Raw genomic sequence first — 16412 nt, forward strand, 5'->3', positions numbered from 1 at the left:
ATTAATTGTTTTTATAAAATGTAGGTACTACTGCGAAAGCTGGTTGGCTGAGGTTCCAACCCGTGAAGCTCCTCACATGGATGCAGAAATTTCAGAAATGAGAAACAAATGCTTCAGAAGGTATTTTGCTGGTGATGAATTAAGGAAGATCAAGCAGCAGTTTGCAGATTTCTCGCTGTTTGGAAATGGGTTTAATTCCTTTGACTCAATCGAGGATAGAGCTCATTTGGATGCAAAGCAATGGTGGGGAATTTATGGTAACTCTACCCCTGAGTTAAAAAAGTTGGCGCTAAAATTACTTGGACAACCAACATCATCATCTTGTGCTGAAAGAAATTGGAGCACCTATGGTTTGATCCATAATTCAATGAGAAACAAGTTCTGTTCCTTCTCTTACTTAGTAAATTTCTTGTATGTTTGAAATGCATGGAACTGATCAGTGACTACAATTGCTTTATTGTAAGCTAAACCCTGGACGTGCTGAAGATTTGGTGTTTGTGCACCAGAATTTGCGTCTTCTTTCCAGGAAATCTGAAGAGTGTGGGATGTTGGAGGAGACAGCTTTGAGATGTTCGAGGGTGGTGCTGATTTTCTTCAAGAAGCTGCTCTTTCACTTGATGAGCCTGGCCTTGAGAGGGTGCTAGAAGATCTTGGTGCATTGGATCTGTCTGCTGATGCTGGACCTTCAGCCACTTCAGTTACCATGATTGATACAAGCAGCAATTAAATTGATCTACCTATCTAGTTATTATTGAATTGAACTTAGAGTCCTGAACAAGTCTATCGGTCTATCCTAATTATTCTATTTGTGGCTGTGAACTTGTTATTTATAAACTAGTTGTGTGCCCGTGCCCTGTGGGCTGGATGTGAACTTCTATGGTCATTGCGAGTTTGGATGTACCGTTGAACTATTAATTTGTGGTTTATGCACTATTTGTGGTCTAGCACTTATTCACAATCTATTTTTGCCCTGTTCAATTTACTACTTTTCTGTATTTTTAATTTTTTTATATATATATTAGCGTATCCCCGTATCCTCAATTTTTGGAAAATGTCGTATCCCCGTGTCGCCGTGTCGTGTATCCGTGTCCGTATCCCCGTATCGGGGTAACATAGGCAGGGGCGGCCATGATCAGGACGGTGGCGAGAGACGATACGTACGATTTGTGGGCTGTGTGGGGGTGGGTGGGCATTTGGGCGGGACAAAGATCTGCGCATGATTCGCTCCTCTCGAGCCGCGCCGCGAGAGCCCATTTCTTTCGGCTTTGTTTATCCCCAGCACGCACTGCCGTTCCACGGCAACTCGCTGCAGCCTTTCTCTTTCCTCTTCTTTTGCTGCTCTGCCGCTGCTGTTCCTCCCGTTTTACCACTACCAGTTTACTGTGCAACCACACTACTGCTAGTTACCGCCCCTCCCATCACCTTCAGTACCTTCTCATCTGAGTTCACCTGTGTGCGAGGCAGCAAAGGTGAGAAAAAAAGGCCACGAGAATGGCCCAAAGCTTTGACGACGCCCAGAGAGAGATAGAGCATTGTTTAGTCTGACCTTTGCTTGGCTTTAGGACTTTAATCTCGTTCGGGTTAGGAAAGCCATGGCATAACTAACGCAAAAGCTTGGCAAAAGCTACGCTGATAACGTGAGTTACGCCGTGCATCGTCGTCGTCAGCATTAGCAGCGAATCCGAGGAGGCCTAGCGTGCATCTAATGTGGGGGCCATGGCCATGATGCCCAATGGAAAAAAAATTGTCTCTAATCTTATATTCTGCGAAAGGAGGCTTCTTTTGTTCTTGGCTGGCCTTTGTACTGATGACAAAACTGCATCCCCCTCTCTGCAGAAACTTGCGGGTGCAATGATGAAACGCGATGTGCAGGATTTCGCGGATCTTGACTGCTTGGAGAGGAGGGGAGAGATGCTTCGTTTGCGGTAGATAGATAGGGCCTTCATTGTGCTTGTGCATAGCAGTAGTAGTCTGAACTTCAGTAGAGTTGGGGCAAGGCAATCGATTCAGTCTTCCTAGTGAGCATAGAGTTGGGCTATCATGACAAATGGCATATGCAACTGAGATTGCTACTACGGACACTCATTCACAATCGTGCGCTATTTGAGCAGCAACGGGAAATGGTTTGTTTTAGTAGTTTAGTAGTAGTACTCGTACTGCTTTGGATCATAGCAACACACATCTTTCCCATGAAAAAAATATGAGTTCTTCAGATTGTGGATATCTAGCTTAATTATGTGACTGCACCACGTTTGCTACCTTTGGATTTGGATGCATGAATCCCGTTTTGCTCGTTCTCGACAGGAGCCGTAAGACACGATGGTTTAGAGAGATTTTAATTAGAGGGAGATCTATCACCTCTTCACCTTGTTGCAGAACAACAAGCAGCCTCCTTGGATATGCCTCTTGCTGTTGCCTGAACTATTCGGGTTCTTTTTTTAGATAACGAACTGTTTGGGTTCTACGTTTTCTGTTCATGTTTTGAGGGTCCAGAGGTGCATGAACACATGTCACATCGGGCAAGAACATCACTATTCGGTTTCGTGGTTCTAGGGTATCAAACGTGCCTCTAAATCACGGACAAGGATGGGACCGAGATGATAAGGGGATCTAGTATTCCCAATGCCAAGAAATTGCACACAGGTTCTTTGGAGTGAGATTACATGGCGCCTTCCTACACTGTATGGCTTGCAAAGGCAGCAACCGTACATATGCTCTCCACATGGAAGAACAAGAAGCAGCATTTCACCTTCGGCCTAGGAAAAGGAACATATTTTTTAGTTCTTTTCTTTTTTATGCTTTTGCTTTCCCAAAGTGTCTTCTAATTTTTTTTCCATGGTTCCTTTGGCAGAGGCTACTCTTTACTCTTTCAAGAGGTAAACATGAACGCTTTACAGTGCTATAGTTTTTGTCCTTTGCAAGGGGTCAACTGCTGGACTCAAATTCCTTGAATGTTGGTCAGTTGGTCACAGCCGATGCATTACCGAGTTACCGACCATAAAATTGTATTGTATGAATTTTTTTGGTTGTGTAAGATACGGTTTCCTCGCTAGACAGAAGTGTAGGATGGCATTGCTAGTCAAATGATCCTAGTAAAGGATAACACGAAGGCTCTGGGAAATTTGTACTTACATCTTGTTTAGAGCAAGTTTAATAGTATAGTCAACTACTAGCTCTAATTTATCTATAGCCAATTTAATAGCTCATTCATACAATAGTTACATACTACACTATTAATATCTGGTCCTACCTGTCATACACACTGTGTCTTGGAGTCTATGCTACAGCTGGCTACAAATCTATAACCCGCTGCCCTTTTATCTCCTCATTTATCAGCTTAAAATATATTTGCAGCTGGCTTATAGCCTGCTATTGTACCTGCTCTTAGTCGTTGCATAATGAAGAATGATTGCCGTTCCAGTGGACCATGCTGAATTAGTCTTGTTTAGAACTGAAAGGATGGAATATGATTTCATTTTTAGTCCTACCAACACATCTCCTTTCTCATAAAAAAAATGTCTTCGTATTCCTTTTTGACATAGTTCGTTGACATCAGTGCATTGCTAGTTTGCTGGCTTGCCGCCTCTTCGAGTGTGAAATGATAAAGGTATGCTAGGCTTCACGGAGATGAAGTTTGCCAAGACGATAATTCATAAAGGCTGTGTTTAAATCTAGGGGTAAAAATTTTTATCATGTCACATCAGATATACGGACATACATTTAAAGTATTAAACATAGTCTAATAACAAAACAAATTGGAGAATCCGCCTGGACAAATTTATTATTAAACCTAATAAATCCGTTATTAGCAAATATTTACTGTAGCACCACATTGTTAAATCATGAAGCAATTAGGCTTAAAAGATTCGTCTCGCAATTTACACAGTCTGTGTAATTAGTTTTTTTTCTATATTTAATACTTCATGCATGTATCAAACATTTGATGATACATTCGATTGACAAGGTAAAAAAACTTGTCAGGGATCTGTAAACAGGCCCCAAGTAACTGGCCCATAGCCCGTAACGAAAGCTTTCATGAGCCCATCCAATCTGTAGACCTGTGCCGTGTGCAGCTCCACGCACAACTTTGCACGGACCGTTCTGATGATTAGACAGAGTTCAGTTCAGAGAAATATATGTATATTTCCCATTCTTAGTTCATGCACTGGGACAGCAGTTTCACACTTTCATAAGATTGAACAGTGTTATTACCCTCAATTACATGTAAATAAGAACCAGATAAGCCCTATGGATATAATGGCAGGGTTTCCATGTATGAAGTCAGTGTAAAAAAAATTGCACTCAATCACCGCCAATTGTAACTCCCTCTGATAAAGTAGATCTGTATCAGTTTAAGGATGTTCTATAAAAACCACGCATATATCAATCCACAACAGATCGGGGATGCGTATAGAAAGGAAGATCAATGGATGCAAGATCTCTTGGCCAAAATCCCACGGGAAATCACAAGAAGCATGCATGTTTACATAAAAAGAGCACCTATGTACATTCTGTATATTTCCCATTCTTAGTTCATGCACTGGGACAGCAGTTTCACACTTTCATAAGATTGAACAGTGTTATTACCCTCAAATACAAGTAAATAAGAAGCAGATAAGCCCTATGGATATAATGGCAGGGTTTCCATGTATGAAGTTGGTGCTGTAAACCTTCATAAGCCATAAAAAGCTCAAGGTGTATCAACTAACGCACCGCGAAAGCACGAGAGGTTCCTGTAAAATGCCTGACCGAACCAAACATTGGTTTGGAGGCACCAAAATGCCTCAATCTGTAAACACCAGCAGCAGCGTCTTCAGGAACTGTCCACTCTAGAGTTGCAAAACTTCTTGAACTCAATCTTGCGGGCCTTGACCACTTGAAACGCAATGACCAATCATCATCATCGTAGACAGGAACCCAATTATTGTTACCATCTAGCTTCTCGACGAGTGCAAAGGTACCATCCGTAAGAAGGTCATTCCTTGGGCATGCTGAATAAAATGTAGCATTCACAGTACTACCCTTGTTGAATGTTGAGTTACCAGGAACATCCGAGCTGACATCCCCAAACTTGACACCAAGAGGAGTTGAGTCAAAAACAACACCAGGAAGTAGTCCAATTTGCTTGTCCAACATATCAGGAGGTTGGAAATTTGTTGGGACCTCTTTGTTTGCAATCATGGCCATAGCAAGTTTCTGAAATTCTTGGATATAGGCACTCAAGGTGTGGGGACCATACAACGTTGATGCTCCCTGTGAAAAAGGTATTCATTTGAACGAATGATTCATGAGACAACATGTATCCAAAATTCATTCAAGCGATCCTACAGTACACTATGTATCCATAATTCATTCAAGCGATCCTACAGTACACTATCTGCCAGAAGGATTATGAAAATTTTGGGTAAAACAAAAATTGCATATTCAGCTTCAGAACATCAATAACTGCCAACTGATATAATTGTCCAGAGTCTAATATATAAAAAAGTTACATAATTTTTACCCTTTTTCTGGCACCAAACAGAACAGATCGCCTTAAGAAACTTCATATATTGCACCATAAGGGGCATGATCAAGATATGATAATTTAAGTGCCGACATGCAAACAAGCAGTAGAGTACCTGACAGGCTGACACATAGGCCTATCTATCTATCTATCTATTATATTATTAAAACAGCTTTGAAAGGAGGCACTACGTTTGTTGTGGGGGCTAAAAATTCCCACATTAATCGGAGAAAAAAAAAGTAGAGTCCAAGTAGAAGTACAATATAAAAATAGCTGAAATTCGGAATTAAAAATAAGCAATATTGGAAGAAGTTTCCATATAAGAACCCAATACGAAATTAATCAAAATTCGAAATAAAAATAAAATAAAATCCAAAATTAGAAAAGAAAAGGAGAGTCCAAGTAGAAATACGATTTAAAAATAGCAGATATTCGGAATTAAAAATAAGGAATATTGAAATAAGTTTCCATATAAGAACCCAATACGAGATTAATCAAAATTCGAAATAAAAATAAAATAAAATCCAAAATTAGAAAAGGAAATGAGAGTCCAAGTAGGAATACAATTCAAAAATAGCTGAAATTCGGAATTAAAAAGTAAGGAATATTAAAATAAGAATCCATATAAGAACCCAATACGAGATTAATCAAAATTCAGAATAAAAATAAATAAATCCGAAATTAGCAAAAGAAAATAAAAGAAGAGTTCAAGTAGGAATACAATTTAAAATAGCTGAAATTCGGAATTAAAAATAAGCAATATTGAAAGAAAAATCGATATAAGAACCCAATACGAGATTAATTAAAATTTAGAATAAAAATAAAATAATATCCAAAATCAGAAAAACTAAAAGAGAGTTCAAGTAGGAATACAATTTTGAAACAACTGAAATTGAAAATAAAAAATAAGAATATTAAAAGAACACACTACGATATTAATTAAAATTTGAAAAAATAAATTCTGAAATTAGAAAAAGAAAAATAAGATTTCAATTAGGAATACAATTTATAAATAACTAAAATTTGTGATAAAAATAAAGACTATTGAAAGAAAAGACCATCTAAAACACATGACGAGATAAATTAAGTAACTAGACTATAAAGGAGTAGAGTGGTGGCGGTTGATACGACATATAAAAACTATTAATAAAACACCAAATAGAATCCTAATGACGATTAAAAGGAGGGACGATAAGCAGGCCGTGAAGCAGACGAGCAAGGCGGTTGCCGGGACTTCTAGAAAGTAAAAAAAAATAAACCCCATTGATAAGCATATTCAATTTTTAAAATCTCAATGACAATAAAAAGGAGAAGCATCGGACGAGGTGTATAGGAGTATAGTTGCAGAGCCGCCGACGGTTGACGGGACTTCTAGAAAATAAAAAATGAATTCCAACGATAGCTATGTTCGATTTTTAGAATCACAATGACCATAAATAGTAGACGGCGGACGGGCCATAGAGGAGCATAGTGGCATCGTTTGATGAGACTTCTAAAAATTATAAAAAATGAAACCCAACAAGACAATAAACTCTAAAAACTACAAGATCCAATTTTTAAAGGTTCGGAATTTCTAAAAAGTAAAAAAATAACGATAATCATGTTCGATTTTAAAATCTCAATGACAATAAAGAAGGGAGGCAGCAGGCGAGCCGTAGAGAAGTACAATGGCAAAGTCGTTGATGGTTTGGCGGGACTTTTAAAAAGTAAAAATGAAGCCAAACGATAATTTTGTTCGATTTTTAAAATCTCAATGACAATAAAGAAAAGAGACAATGGACAGGCCATAGAGGAGTATAATGGCAACGTTTGACGGGACATCTAGAAATTATAAAAACAAAACCCAACGTGACAATAAACTCTAAAAACTATAAGATCCAATTTTTAAAGGTTCTAAGGAGAATGATTAGAAATAGTGGTAGATCGAGCAAGCAAATAAAGAAGGAAATGACATAATGGGTAGCAACTGGTGTGACTTTTAAAAAACTATATAATTAAAAACACGACGATGATAAGATTTGGTCTTTCAAAGTCTTAAGACAATGAGATAGCTATTTAATAAATTTTAATTAAAATCATACTAAAAATATATGATTTTATTTGGGTGCTAGCCGCGCAATTGCGCGGGCCACCTAGCTAGTTATATTATTAAGACAGCTCGAAAAGAAGGCACCACGTTCGCTGTGGAGGCTAGAAATTCCCACATTAATCGGAGAAAAAGAAAAAAAAGAGTCCAAGTAGAAATACAATCTGAAAAATAACTGAAATTCGGAATTAAAAATAAGCAATATTGAAAGAGGAGTCCATATAAGAACCCAATACGTGATTAATTAAAATTCAGAATAATAAATAAATAAATTGCTGAAATTATAAGAAAAGAAAAAAGAGAGTTCGAGTAGGAATACAAATTTAAAATTACTAAATAGATTTACTGTACAAAAGATAATCATATCAATCTAATTATGGATCATACCATCTGTACTAGGGAGTCCTTGTCCGTTTAGAAAAATCAATTGCAGAACTGTACAGTATAGTATAGAGTTCTAAACCAACATACATTCCCGCACATATATAGGGTGGAGATACCAAGCCAGCATGCTTAGGCTGCAGCAGCAGAAAAATAATACAGTGCCCTCATTTCATACAAGTCCATATATAAGAACCCAATACGAGATTAATTAAAATTTAAAATAAAAAATAAAACAAAATCCGAAATTAGAAATAAGAAAATAAAAGAAGAGTTCAACTTGGAATGCAATTTAAAAGTAACTGAAATTCGTAATAAAAAATAAAGACTATTTAAAGAATACACCATCTAGAATACATAACGAGATTAATTAAAATTCCAAATAATTAATAAAATAAATTCTGAAAATAGAGTAAAACAACTAGGAATATAATTTATAAATAAAATCTATCGGAACGAAAAATATGGAAATTTCAAAAAAAATCATCTAGAACACAACGATGATAAATGATAATAAATATCGAAGAAGTAACAGGGTTGTAAAGGAGTAGAGTGGTGACAGTTGATGAGACATCTAAGAACTATTAACAAAACCCCATATAGAATCCCAATGACAATTAAAAGGAGTGACGACGGACATGCCGTTAAGCAGAATGGTCACGACGGTTGGTGGGATTTCAAAAAATTAAAAAATAAACCTCAATGATAATCACATTCGATTTTAAAATCTCAAATATAATAAAGAGTAGGAAGAAGCGGGCGAGCCGTAGAGGAGTACAAACGGTTTGGTGGGACTCTAGAAAGTAAAAATTGAACTCAAACGATAATTATGTTCGATTTTTAAAATCCCAATGACAATAAAGAGAGGAAGCAGCAGATGGGCCGTAGAGAAGTATATTGGCAGCTTTTAACGGGACTTCTTAAAATAAAAAAATGAAACCCAATGAGACAATAAACTCAAAAAAACTATAAGATCCAATTTTTAAAGGTTAAAAGGAGAATGAATATAAGCCATGGTAGATCGAACAAGCAAATAAAGAAAGGGTGACAAAAAAAGTAAGGGGTAACAACTGATGTGACTTTTATAAAAGTTACAACATTAGAAATACGGGGATGATATGGTTTGGTCTTTCAAAGTCTTAAGACAATGAAATATCTATTGAATAAATTATAAGTAAAATCATATTAAAAATAGATAATTTTGTATGGGTGCCAGCCGCGCAATTGCGCGGGCCATCCAGCTAGTTGTTCTAAGGCTTCTAGTTGAGCAGGGACATATGTAAGCATGGCAGATTAAGTACAAACTGAACGTAGCAAAGAAGCTAAATTAATAAACACACCACATGCACATAGATAGCTATAAATGAATTGGTCTATGAGATGAGTCTATTTTGCCTGATTCAATACTGTTGTCAATGTATAGACCAGATGGCCAAGTTTATACACACCTCATATCTTTGGATCTGGTATTCTTCAAAAGTTGTAATGTACTGAGAGTAGCTGTTTGTTAGCCCCGCAAGAACAACATGAATATTTTTATCAAATTCACTGTTTCCACTTGTAAGAACAGTTTTCACAGCATCACGTAGACGCCTGCCAGCCATTGTTGTGAATTCTGTACCCAAACATGACAGTAATTATTGTACCGTGAGTATCAGATAACATATTACAATCCACTGGAATAAGACATCATATGCACTTTTAGCTTGGTAGAAATTCTAGGGGCGAGGAGTTGGGAATATACCTCCAGGAACACACAAGATAACCAGCTGACCAATTCTAATCATTTGAACTGGAAGTATTGCAGGCTGCATAAAACTACAGAAGTCAGTACAGGACCAGCAAACAGATTTTTTTTTTTTTTTTGTAAATTCACTAAGTAGTTTAATTGTAGATTTTGCTTCTGAGTCCACATGTCATGGAGCTCACTCATGACTGGGTTTGGAAGTGACAACTCATTTGATGTCATTGCTTTGCCTCTAGCACAACAAATCATGCTGGTCATAAATATCATGATACTGGCTATGGTTTAAGCTTTGAAACTATCTGAATATTCCAGAAAAGGTCAAACAAACCGAATCATTGAATTAGAGCATTTGCCAGTCATCAGTGTTACTAAGAATTATATGTTATATCAGTACCTGCAGTACTGATTTCATGCAGCAACATTTGCTCTATAATAATGGCCACCTTCGACCTTTGCTATCAAAACTCAAAGAGTAAATGAACTAGGTGTTTCAAATATAAAGGTACCACATGTGCCTGCCTACTATTATTAAAAGAGAGAGAGAGAAGCCATACCGCCCAATCATATGGTTCCTTCATTTCACCAGTGTCTAGCAATATTGGTTTTGGAGAATGACATTCAACTTGGTCCTTCCCTGGTGTCTTTAACAAGTTCCTTACTAACTTCCAGAAAGGGTTTCCCTGGTAAGAGATATATAAACCAGTGAGTAGCATGTTACCCAAATTTTGAAGCTACTATGTATTGACATGCTAAACCTTGACATCTCCTTGTCTGAAATCAAAAGCTCCAGGGCCATCTGTGGTTCCAGCAGCAAAAGCAAAACCCATTGCTGCTGGGCATGTTTTCACGGTCTGCTGACCGCCTGCACTTGTAGAAACTTTAACTTCAAGTTTTGAGAAATCTAAATAAGTGTGCCTATAGTCAATTTTGCCTTGTATTTCTTCAGAAGCTGAATCAAAGAGATCTCTAGCCTTTAGAAATTGCCTATTCCCAATAACACGGGTACTTTCAAACTCATCAGGGTATCTGCAAAGCAGCAAAGAAGAACCTCATTTATAACAGTTTCTAGCAGATGTACAGGAAGGTTATTAAACTTTTCAGGCATGGTGGATACCCTGGGCCTCGTCCATAGCAAAGTTCATTTTTCCCATTACATGTGCTGTGATTGAAGTCACAGGGAAGATTGGTGTCTATGCAAAATGTTCCAAGGACATTTGGACTAACATCTCCACAATTGGACTGACAAAATGCAGAAACAAATTTAGGTTTGTTTTGTTGAGTACTTCTAATGCGCCTAGTGATACTTGAACCTGCCAACCGCCTGCCACCTGAGGCCTCATAGGATGATGCCAATTGTATCAAGTCATCAGCTGAACAGCAATTGAAGAAAATAAAAGTTCAGGCATGACCCAACATGTTTCACCGATATATGTGAACAGATCAAGGGGCATATGGTTCAGGTTCATACTTATCTCATTTGGTTCAGGAATTATAGTAGAAACTCTCCGAGGAAGTACAGATGTCTTGTGCAAAGATCTCAAATCATCAGAATTTGCATGAGCTGACTGTTTGGGCAAGCCCATTTGTTCAGCCCAGTCTTCCATGAAGCGTGCAGCGGCTCCCTTGTTATCACCACTTATCAAAGAATTTGTACGGCTCATTGATGTTCCATGAGTTGCAAACCAATTGAAACTTCCAACTGGACCCAGTTCATCGTCTACAAACTTGATGAGGGTCATTTCTTTATCAACATTATACTCGTACTTGCTTCTCTCTTCGGCAGGATTATTTAGGTATGCACTTGGGCTGCGATTCACACCAGCATCAAGGAGGTCACCTGAAATCAAGTACCCTTTTTTTTAAAAAAGAACCACTGCAGTAACAACGTATGCTCAGTAGGCATCATATGGGGAGCGTAAGTGCACAACATACATCTAAAATCAGGCTTCAAGTCATCTATTGTTATAAAGCTTTCTGAATGATAAGAAAGAAATAACCAGAATTCAAGTAATGACATTTGAAGGCCTACTTGCAACTAAATGAAATGCATATATGTGAGATTAAAACCGTCACAAATAACAGAAAACAGGTGCATTGTAATTTACTCATTAAGAGTGAATTACGCTTTGGGCTACATTTTATGACCTAAGTTTCACTTTGGACCACCCTTAAACAAATCTTTTCACTTTGAACCAGATAAATTTGCCATTGTTGCGATTTGGACCACCACGAACGATTTTTTTTCAGTACAATCAACGACCTTAAACACATCAACTCTTGTATACGGGCGAACTCCTCTATGTATGGTTCATATGTTTGCCGAAAGGGAAGTTAGACATGACAAGAAAAGTTTTTCATGGTATTTCAAACCGCAACAATGGTAAATTTATCCGGTCCAAATTGAAAAGATAGATTTAAGGGTGGTCCAAAGTGAAACTTGGGTAATAAAAGGTGGACCAAACTGTAATTTACTCATTAATTAAACAGCAGCAAAAATTGGCTCCGGAGGCGGTTTTGGAAAACCTTGGCTAGTCCAAGCAAAAGCTAATTTTATACCTTTATTCACAAATATTTTCCCAGGACGGAGGTTGTTATGAGCTTCAACAATGCTTTGCTCGATGCCATCAACAATTACATCAAAGGATTGGTGAACAAACCCAAGAGACGTGACAATATAAACTACATACTGAAGATAACCTCCAGGCCCAGCATGAGTGTGGATGCCACTGATAGCCACGTTGTTCTCATTATAAAGATCACCATACCTGCAAATTTGAGGATCCCTGATGTTATGAAAAACTACTGAGCAGACTTTATTAGGTGCATGGCTGCATAAGGGTCTCAAGGCTGGCCAGAAGCACTGGGAAGAATCCTGATGCTGAAAGTCAAGGTTTTGAGGTTCAGTTGGACAAAATATAAACTAGAAATTTGGTTTATTTACCCATAGGAAATACAATACCATGTTGAGTAGGTAGTCGATTTAAGAGATAATGTTCCAACTTCCAACAAAGTGACTCGACTGAGACTCTAGGCGTGCTACAACAGACAAGCAACATGAGTACCTTAGCTACAGCATTGTCAGCACCAGCCTACATGATGGCGTGCTATAATGCCTCACTGAGCTTTGGGACATAACAGATTCAAACAAGATCATATCAGTGAACATGAGGGCATCTGGGTTCCTCAATGTTTCTGCAACATGCATTGCAAAATGGCCAATGATTTTGAGGCAGTGCCTCACTTGAACAATCTTTGAAAACAATAAGACAGCCATCAACAAATGATGGTGAGGAAGAGGATCCTATGACTTACTTACCTCTGACAGGGATCACCGACATGTTGGCCCTTTAGGTAGCGGGCCCACATGTCAGTGACTCCAAGTCAAAGGGAAGTAAGTCAGAGGATCTCAAATTCTCAATCCATGATGATGAGTAACTTGACAATGAGTTACGGGTCTGCTTTTTTGGGGAACATACCATGCATGTAGAAAGGTTGATGGATCATTTTATACACGATCTATAAGCGCATATCACATAAAGTTGCAACAAACATGCAAGCATTAATAAGGTCGCAAGAAATGTTAACTCTTACCTTGCTTTTAGCCTTTCAAGCACCTTTATAGTCACAATCTGTGATGCCATACAAGCATCGAGATTAACAAACACAACACGCTTTCCATTAGGCTCAGCCACAATAAATGCACGTGACTTCAGCCTGAAGTGAATTCCCGATGCAATCTGCTCAGTATTTGCATATCCCATCATGTTAACATCTGCTGCAGGTCCTGTTATGTCGAAGCTCCCCATACCGACCAGATACGGCGAGGCTGAGAGTACCAGGCTGCAATTCAGAAGAACAAGAGCTAGAAGAAGCCATAACCATACTCTGGATGAACCAAAACCACGAGCTCGGTAGCACAACCAAGATGAAGCCTCCATGAAGGACAATGGAATGGACTTGTTAATCAACTCATGTAGGTCCAAAATGTTGAATTTACTAAACTGCAAAAGAAAACAAAGTTTGTAAGAAAATTCACACATCATTACAGCATAATGGATTAATGATGTGATTAACTATGCGTATCATCCAAGCAGGTTAAGACAAAAGAAGGCGCCAAATTTTTTCAGAAAAAAACAGTAACAGTGGCAATACTATTAATTGTATCACTCTTCATGAACAAAATACAAGAAAGAAGAGATAATTTTCACCAACAGGGATACTGAAATGAAACTCCCGAAGTTTCATCAGAGCTATACCAATAAATTTGGGTTGCTGTGGACATATGGACGTTGCAAATCGTATTACAAATTTACAATTGCATCATCAGGTCCTAAACACGCCCCTAAACTTGAAAACCGCACCACTCCCCAACCACAGACGACACCACCTTCAGTACCTCAGAATCCCAGATCCGGAAAACGGTGAGCACCCAGTGACCCACCCACCCAACCATTTGCCGAAGAGCAGCCTCCTTCACCGGCAAGCGACCCCCCACAACGATCAGACCCCCATCAAATTCCACTACGAACACCACAAGGAATCAGGAAGGCCAGCCATTTTCTCACCAAACAGACCACGGTAGCAACAGCCTAAAAACAGTCTTGCACAGTCTACAAGCTAAGCCTAACGGCCATTCTCATCGAAACATGCCACCAATTACGCGAGAACCGTATGACAATCGCGTGACGAACTTCCCAGTCAAGCGAAACGCGCCGAATCAGCATCAATCGAGTGACCCAAGCCCTTACTGGAACTTGGAAGAGAGGAAGCGAACTCACCGGCGGGCGGCGAAGTGGCGAAGAACCCCAGAAACCCCCACTCGACCACACTCCCCCGGGAGGAATTAGGAAGCCCCGCGGCACCGACGACGGCTCGCCTCCGCGCACAAATTTAAGCCGGCCACCGGGCGGCGGGCGCAGAAGGCGACGCGGCTCGCTGGAGCTCCCGAGAGCGGCGGACCTCGTGGTTGCAGGAAGCAGCCACTTGGGAATGGGATGCGCCTCTATTTTAAGGCGAGCCCGCAGGGGTCAAATCTCCGCGAGGAGGAGGGAGGCTGCCGCAGATATGGGGCAAGTGGAGACGGGGGGAGAAGTGGCGAAGACGACCACGAAGGGGACAGTGACTGACAAGGCGAAGCGTCGAAGGCACGGCTTGGCAATGGGGAAAGCGGCCCGAGCGGCGGGGAAAGTGGAGGGCTCGGCTCCTGATGCGTGCGCGCGCCGGCGTGGGCTGTCTGTCAACCAGTTCGTGCTGCGGGATGGTAACGGGCTGCACCCGTCGGGTGTGACCACCCCGTACCCATCCCCGCAGAAGAAAAAATCGAACGTCACCATCCCCATCCCCGCATACGGGTGTAGCAGTAAAAGTGTAGATTTCCCCCGTCCAGGCCCGCAGAGTCTACACACCCACCCGACTGCAGCAACCACAACAGCAAGCCAACAACAAAAGAGGAGCAGCGCAGAACGGGAGGAAGCGGTGTGGTCGAGCACGCAGTGCGCCTGGGGCCGCCGGTCGTCGATCTATTGGCCAGCATCGAGGCGGCGGTGTAGCACGGAGGGCGGACAAAACGGGGTCGCGGTGGGCAGGCGGCGTGGTGCAGAGGCGGCGGCGGCGGCGTGTCCGCGTGTGAACTACAGCGAGTCAGCGAGAAGAGAGAGGAACGAGAGTAGGGTTCGTTGATTTTTACTGAAAAGCTCTTCTCCGCATGGGCCTTGGGCAAGTAAATGCATGTGAAAAATTCTGGTGGGCCACATATTAAACAAGCAGTGCATATCAGCCCCAAGGGTTAACAGGTACAGGGGCAAGATAATGGACCCGCACCCGCTCCACCCGACGGGTGACACTTTTGCCCATTAAGAGACCCACGTGGATAAAAACTAGGACCAGTCCTAACTCAAGGCACTAGAAATAGTTTTCATAAACTCCACATCATCAAGAAACTAGTACTAGACACTACTCTTCCAATATAAACATCACATTTTCATACCTAAATTTAATGCTACTTATCTCACATGATGTCTTGGATCACTACTATAATAACAGTCATTAGTGCCGGTTTTTAAAGCCCTATAGGTGCCGGTTTCAAGCCCAACACCTTTTGGTCGGCACCTATTATCAAAGTCATTAGTGCCGGTTCTATAACCAGCGCCTATAATAATATAGTTGTCGGTTCTACTATTATAGGTGCCTATAATAGTGAGAATATATAGGTGCCAGTTCGGATAAAAAAACGGCACATATTTCCCTCGCCGGCCTATATGAAGGTGTCAGTTTGGTTAAATAACCACCACCTTTCGTATAGGTACTGGTTTTGTCCACGGCCGCCACCTATGCGATTTTCGGGCCGTTGGCGGGAGTATTTTTAGTGTCGGCACCAGTGATCTTCCCAACAAAACTGACACCTATTAATCGTTATAGGTGCCCGTTTTTTGCTAAATTGGCAGGAAATGACTTATAGGTGTCGGTTTTTGGCTAACCGGCATCTTTGTGGCCGACACCTATGGGTGTGTTTTTACTAGTGGGTGTTGTGTAGAAACCATGTCTCATACAAACACCTGGTTTTCTTCTCTTTCCTCATTTATTTATTTGCCACATCATCTTTCATCTTATGTGGTAGTTTATTTAATGCTATAGACATCATCCTAATTATTGGATTGGGAATGACCTAATGGAGTAATTACCTGTCAGGTTTC

At 40.1% G+C, this 16412-nt stretch overlaps 1 protein-coding gene and 1 pseudogene across 1 annotated transcript; one reads left to right on the forward strand and one right to left on the reverse strand.

Moving 5' to 3' along the window:
* Window positions 1–97: 97 nt before the first annotated feature.
* On the forward strand, window positions 98–707 carry LOC127781367 (uncharacterized; annotated as a pseudogene).
* A 3735-nt stretch (window positions 708–4442) lies between these two features.
* Window positions 4443–14903, reverse strand: LOC127777869 (neutral ceramidase). Its single transcript, XM_052304489.1, has 10 exons — window positions 14499–14903; window positions 13312–13721; window positions 12277–12485; window positions 11189–11557; window positions 10835–11090; window positions 10476–10746; window positions 10275–10400; window positions 9718–9781; window positions 9422–9588; window positions 4443–5253 (listed from the first exon to the last, which is right to left on the reverse strand). Exons 2-10 carry the CDS (start codon window positions 13656–13658, stop codon window positions 4705–4707), a joined length of 2358 nt encoding a protein of 785 aa, XP_052160449.1. The 5' UTR covers window positions 13659–13721; window positions 14499–14903; the 3' UTR covers window positions 4443–4704.
* Window positions 14904–16412: the final 1509 nt, after the last annotated feature.

This window comes from Oryza glaberrima, chromosome 1 (assembly GCF_000147395.1).
Source record: "Oryza glaberrima chromosome 1, OglaRS2, whole genome shotgun sequence".
Taxonomy (NCBI): Eukaryota; Viridiplantae; Streptophyta; class Magnoliopsida; order Poales; family Poaceae; genus Oryza; species Oryza glaberrima.

Coding starts and splice junctions, on each gene's coding strand:
- LOC127777869 (XM_052304489.1), bottom strand. CDS start 13,658: ATGGAGGCTTCATCTTGGTTGTGCTACCGAGCTCGTGGTTTTGGTTCA. Junction 11,091..11,188: donor TCCTGAACCAAATGAGATAA/GTATGAACCTGA, acceptor ATTGCTGTTCAG/CTGATGACTTGATACAATTG. Junction 9,589..9,717: donor TATCTTGTGTGTTCCTGGAG/GTATATTCCCAA, acceptor GTTTGGGTACAG/AATTCACAACAATGGCTGGC.